General features: G+C 33.9%; 1 protein-coding gene across 5 annotated transcripts in view; it reads right to left on the reverse strand.

Annotated features, from left to right (window-relative positions):
* LOC106462884 (sulfotransferase family cytosolic 1B member 1-like) overlaps positions 1–6869 on the reverse strand; it is a 52854-nt gene that overhangs the window by 5684 nt on the left and 40301 nt on the right. For 4 of the 5 annotated variants that reach the window (XM_022390286.1, XM_013922850.2, XM_022390288.1 and 1 more), the window contains 2 exons: positions 3552–3769; positions 3050–3179 (listed from right to left, as the gene is read on the reverse strand). In XM_022390286.1, coding sequence (XP_022245994.1) covers positions 3050–3179; positions 3552–3769 — 348 coding nt within the window. The remainder of the gene's footprint in view (positions 1–3049; positions 3180–3551; positions 3770–6869) is intronic. The other variant, XM_022390287.1, reaches the window with a different exon arrangement.

Here is a 6869-nt window from a genome sequence, read left to right on the forward strand (position 1 = left end):
CATATATATATATATATATATATACACACACATTTATTGTCGGAAAAAAAACTTAGCACTTGATAAAGATTAAGATATATTACAATAACACATTACCTTATGTGCTATAATATGAAAACTTTTATGTGGACTGTTCATTTTTATCTGATTCTTTGAGTTAAAGTTTTATATTTTATAAACACAGCTACTCAATTACCAATAGGTCACCTGCATATTTACAATAAAATATTGGTTAGAAACAGAGAAACGTATATTTGCATTAATACAAATCATCACATTAGATACACTAGAAAACACCCGAAACTTAGTTTGCACGTATTTTTTATAGTCAGATATACTGTTGACATATGCGTCATGCGTCAGAAACTATCTGTAAAACTGATAAGTTAAAAAAAATGAAAAAGACGTTTCTGATATTTAATCACACTGTAATGGCTATCATCACGAATCCTAATTATTACATAACTCAATTTAGAGACCCACTGAATTAAAAACTTGTAAAAGTATACTTTAATTAGGGCTATATTATCAATTCAGTAAGCATACAAATAAACAGACGGTTGCCGGATTTTTACTTATGTTCAGAGCCGGCCTTTAGGTAAAATTTTGGCTGGCGCGAACTTTGTATTAGGCACCTCTGCCTCTGAAAAACTGACGAGAATTTCTAATTGTAATGTCGATTTTGGTTTCCCTTGAAGTGGACGCCTTGTGCGGAGTCACACATCGCCCACCCCAAGGGCCGGCCCTGCTTGTTTTATACTCTCAAACACCTTTTATTATTATTATTGTACAAATTGCTGAACATACGATCCAATTACATTTCGTGTTTTAGTGTTATCCTAATGGCATAGATTAACGTACACAGTCTATGTTCATAAAAATAGTTCACTTAATGATATTGTGAAACATTCAAACAAAAATTAACAGAAAAAATAATTATGGGAATGTATTGTAACTAAAAGTATTTTCCATGTTTTTTCGCTGCTATTTCTGTTTAAAGTGAAATACAGTGTTTATTTAATGCATGACGTTTGTCAAAGGTGATTGTTGCTAGGATACTTGATGACAGCTGCGTAAAAGTACGTGGCACTTTGCACATGCTTGGATAAAGATCTGACTTTTACTGCACTCACATGACTTACCGATAAATCCAGGGGTTAAAATATTTCATTATCAAGTACATTATTTTCAAATAGCACAAAATACATTCGCTATTATCGAGATAGTGCAATTAGACTAAAATACGCCCCATCTTTAAGCTTACCATTTTTCTTATATACTATAATAATTATAATCTACTTCGTATTCTTTACGTTTGTTTTCAGATATTTACGCAAAGAGCTATCTGCGATAACTCCATAATTTTGAACTTATAAGCTCGAGAGAAGGCTGCTAGTTAACAGCACCAACCACTAATTCTTGGGTTACTCTCGTCTGACCAAGTATTAAGATTCTTTCGTCATGCTAATAACGCAACCACAGCCTCAAATTGGGAAGTGCGATTTTTTTGAAGGGCACACAAAGTTAATTTCAAAGTATTAAGTGCATATATTATACACAGTGTGCTTAACGTTCATAAAAATAAAACATCCAATCAGACAATCTACATCAAATGTTGACACTTAAATAAAAATTCTCTAGATTTTCCACTCAAAGCCTTCAAGATTACACAAGCAATGAATTAACGGTTAAAAGCAGTTTTGAGTTTCCACGATCTGGCAGAATTTAAAGTTTCACTGTGTGTATGTGGCGAGGGAGAGTTGGAAACGAATCAAACTTGTCAGAAGTGCACCCGTGAAAACTAGAGAATTCGGGGCCATGATCCCTCGAAATTACAGTGGTGAATGGTAACGTGGTTCTATTTTGATTCAGTGGTTACCAAGATATGATGTAAATCAGGGAAATACAAGCAAAACTAATGTGAAAATAAATTGTTGAATGATTTATCTACATGGCGTTTTATTAAGAGCCTCAACCTGTTTATCTTTTCGACTTTTGTTTCCAGCTGCCACATCTATTTTAGAATCTTCATCTGTTTGTAGTGAGTCATTATTATGGACCAAAAAATTGAACTCAAGTTGTGGAAATCGCAAAGCCTATAGTTACTTATAAATAACTATATTTATTCTGTTTGCTTTTTGCTTTTTCCAAGTACAAATCCTAGTTGAAAGTACGATTATCTTCTTATTAAAATATAAAAATATGAAATCCTATAACTCGAGTGCTTTCGAAAGGTACACCTTTCTTCATCAAGAACAAACTTTCTCAATTCACTGCTTCTTCTGATCCACTGAGATCCTTAGAGAAACACTAAACTCCCATTTAATGCACCACGGTTCTCTTTTCTCCTCCGAAACCGCTTAGCTTATATCACATAATTTCATGCTTCGTGAAAATTATGGAATTTCTTCAATATTATTGGTTAGGTTATGTTTTATGTTCAAAACACTAGAAACGATGATGCCTTTTGCCCAAAATATTAAATGTTTATTTGTTTGGTTGTCAAGTGCAAAGCTGCACAATGGGCTATCTGTACTGTGTCCATTACAAGGATCGAGCACTGAACTTTAGTTATAAACTCCCTTTAATAAGTTACCAAGGGATCAAACTATTAATAAAAGAATATTCAAAACTATTTATACTACGTAAAAATATATTTCACAATGTATCATATAAGGGAAAAATAAATACATGTAACAAAATGACATTATAGTACACAATAACACAGAAAATCGTTCTTTGTTAGATTATATGGTTTTTAAGAACTCGTTTTATATATGATCTGATAATGCTCATGGACAACAAAATCAAGTTTTGTTTTGCACAGTATTATGCAACGCTAGCACATTAGCTTCATCCATTTGACTCAATTTAGAAATAACATTTTCAAAATCTTAGCCAAGGCGAATTTAGATTAATATAAAAAACATCAAACAATTTTACATAAACAAATCTAAAATTTTCTATGCATGCAAAAAATGATAGAAAAAAAAAAAAAAAGAAGAAGAAGGATATAAGAGGCTTCGAGTGAAAAGCATCATATACTTACAGTGTCCCTTTAAAAACAATGTAAGAAAATCGTCCCAAGAACCAGTGTAGTTTCCAAGAGAAGTAGAAATCTGATGATGATGATAATAAGATACAACATTATCTTTCGGATTTCTCATCACGTATATAACCTACAAAATAGATACATGATAAATAAAAACAGGGACAACTACTCGGTAAAGTGAACTTTGTGAAACTGATGAGCTTGATTCCTTGTTATTGTAAAAATAAATCACGAAACGTAAAACAAAATCAATAAAAATATATGGAAGATCTTTTCTTTGAGTAACCGTTCAATAACTAATCTGCTAGCCTGAAAAACTATAAATGGTGGAAATGACACACATTTATTCCTTGTTTTATAAAGACGAAATATTTGCTATGAAAATATGTAATTTTTTCCATTATATAGGCTAAAGTAATTGTCAATATAAAGAATTGAAATAACATCTAATATTTTTACAACTATCACTGCTATACACTAACTAGCAAAATAGGCGTACCTTACATTGCGCTTCCCGTAACTGTTTCGGAATTAGATCAAGGGGAAGATGGGTGGCCATCAAACGAGGTGATCTAAGTTTTCGTAGAAAGCGAAGATGACCAATCGGTCTTCCCACTTCCAAATGATGCACACGAAAAATCAGTAACTTTTTTTGTACTTTCTTTGTATCCCCACCGTTATAAATAAGAGAGATAATTTCTTCCGTCCATGTCGTGCCTGTTAAGAGGACATAGTTTACTGTTTGATCATTTGACAGATACAGTATAGATGACCAACTTGGTTGTGTGCTGGCCAAAATGATAAGCTAATAGAAAACTAACTCTAAATATCAAGTTTATGGCCAGCATGAGTTAAAAAAAAAAACTGACTACAAACAACCACATACAGCTTTTACTTCAAGTGTGTTTTACATCAGCTCAAAGCTGGCTAGCCATTCTTTACAAATTACATGGTTGCTACTAAAACTTACTAGTTAGAATGAATATCAAATATTTTTTATAAAGGACAGATTTCTTTTTCAGCATGTTAAGAAAACAACTGATGGTTAAACAGGAGTCGTTAACGTAAAAATAAAAATGTTTTTTCAAAATTACATGTTTTTTGTGGATTGCAATGAAACACTTATTTAGTCATTTTGCGATTATAAAAAGTATTGAAAAATTACACAGAAAACGTTAATTTTCATTAAAAAGTTCTTATTGTAAATACTTACAAATAATTTACTTTTTGTCACAATTTTAGAAACAAGTCACTTGCGTAGAATTTCCAGAGATTTGACTCAGTGCGGAATGAGAGGAAAACAGTAACACACTAGTTGATAACAAATAGACCAGACGTGGCCAAGTGGTTAACGTGCCGAACTGCTGATCGGAATATTATTTATGGCTCGAGACTTACGTTCATGACCAGGTGGTTAGGGTGCTCTACTCGCAATCTCAGGGTCTCAGGTTCGAATCCCCGTCCCACCAAACATGCTTGTCCTTTCAGCCGTGGGGACGTTAAAATGGGACGGTCAATCCAACTATTTGTTGGTAAAAGAGTAGCCTAAGAGTTAGCGTTGGGTGGTGATGACTAGCTGCCTTCTCTCTAGTTTTTCACTGTTAAATTAGGGACGGCTAGCACAGACAGTTCTCGTGTAGCTTTGCGCGAATTTCAAAACAACCCAAACTAAATCTAAAAGTGGCGTCTAGCAAATATTTTCGATAGTTCTTATGCAATTCGAATGTGCTGATTCCGAAGCTAGATCATGCCACTTTGACATCTTTGAGCGTTTCGAGATGTTCAAGATAGCTGCCAAAACACACATTTCACTATATCTTTTCTTCGACCTGAAATATCACAATCAACTACGTATCTACACTTAACTTTTTGAGTGCCATGATTTACATTTACTATCATTTTGTTCCTGAAATGATCATCAATTCAATATGGCGACCAAGGTAGCCAAGAAATCGGATTTTAAGCCCTTGTGGTTAAACATTTTTTGCATAAAATTGATGCTTTTTCTATGATTAATTACACAGCTTGCGACTGTTATATTATCTTGAAATTTTTACATGTTTTTCAGTAATTCCTGTACGCTGAATCCGAAAATGATATCCATTTTTCTTCATCACGTACAGATTTTTCACAAAACGTTATATGTACTTTTACATAAGTGAATCGTTTTTATTGAAATCGGGTCACATTTTGTTATGCTTAAAATGTTGACAACCACTGGCAAAAGATTTCTCTAGACCAATCGCGACGTGAAAGTCTTACCGATCGTTCTAGAACCAACGAGAAACACTGCTGGTGTATAAACGATTAACAGGCCGCATGACGTGTCATTTCTGGATAATATTTGTTTGTGCATGCATTTTGACATTATTCAATATTATTTATTCGTCGCTATGGCAACAAGAGGTTGCGTACATTACCCAACCATATTCTGTTATATTTGTGGTAAATTTGTTTTAAAGAAACAAAGGCAAAAGATTACAGAATTCGTCAAAACATATTATGCGTGTTTTGGAATTTATACTTGGGGACCAAGACAAATCATAGGTTCCGTACAAAGTTTGCACCGTTTGTGTCAAAGAGTTGTCTTTTGGAATTCCAGTGGTCTGACTCTTGATACAGTTTCATCTGTTTCTGATGTCAATAGAAATGGTGATAGGGATTGTTTTTAACCTGAAACGTCTGGTGAACCACAACGTTTCACACAAGGCGAACTTAATGATTTGGTGAGAGAATTGGTCCTTCCAAAGAATTCTTCAGAAATTTTGGGGCCCAGACTTCGGGCTAACAACTTTCTTTCTCAAGGGACATCATTTTACTGGTACAGAAATCGTCAGAAAGAGTTTATACCATAATTCTCGCAAGAAGGATCATTGGTTTATTGCAACAATATTGCTGAATTAATACTAATGATAGGAGTTGCAGTCTGTAAACTAAATGAGTGGCGATTGTTCATTGATTCCTGCAAAAAGAAGTCTAAAAGGTGTTCCCGTTCATATATATGCATCTGTTCATATTGCTCATTCGGCTTACTTGAAGGAAACGTACGAAAATCTTGAACTTCTTAATAAGGTCAAATACAAAGAACATAGTTGGCTACTTTGTGGAGACTTAAAAGTACATTGTATGTTATTGGGTCAACAATCCGGTCATGAAATCAGCAATGGATAAAGAAACAATGTCCACGCAGAGTCAGCCTGATACCAGGATCGAAAAACATTGAACGTGAAAGTTTGGTTGATACAAAGAAAGTCCACTTCACATAAAACTGGGCTTAATGAAGCAGTTTGTAAAGGCCTTAGACAAAGATGGCGACTGTTTCAAGTATCTATGTCGGTAATTCTCAGCTCTTTCAGAAGTGAAACTTAGAGAAAAGACTTTTGTTGGGCCTCAGATTAGGAAATTGAATTCAGATGAACAGTTCGAAAGGACAACTAAGAAAGTTGAAAAAGAAGCGTGGATTGCATTTAAAGATGTTATTGACAAATGTTTAGGAAACAACTAGGACCCAAATAACGAAAATATTGTCAATAACATGATCGATAAATTCAAAGAGTTGGGTTGTAATTTGAGTTTGAAAGTTCTTTTCTTGCACTCACATATTGACTATTTCCCTGAAAATCTCGGTGCTGTTATCACAGAACAAGGAGAAAGGTTTCATTAAAACATCAGGGAAATGAAGAGGAGGTATCAGGGAAGATGGAGCATCAGTATGATGGCTGATTACTGCTGGTCATTGAAATGAGATGCTCCAGACGTAATACATAAAAGAAAGACCACAACATGTAGTTTTGAGACTAAAAGACGTACATTTCAC

This window comes from Limulus polyphemus, unplaced genomic scaffold, assembly GCF_000517525.1.
Source record: "Limulus polyphemus unplaced genomic scaffold, Limulus_polyphemus-2.1.2 Scaffold1275, whole genome shotgun sequence".
Taxonomy (NCBI): domain Eukaryota; kingdom Metazoa; phylum Arthropoda; class Merostomata; order Xiphosura; family Limulidae; genus Limulus; species Limulus polyphemus.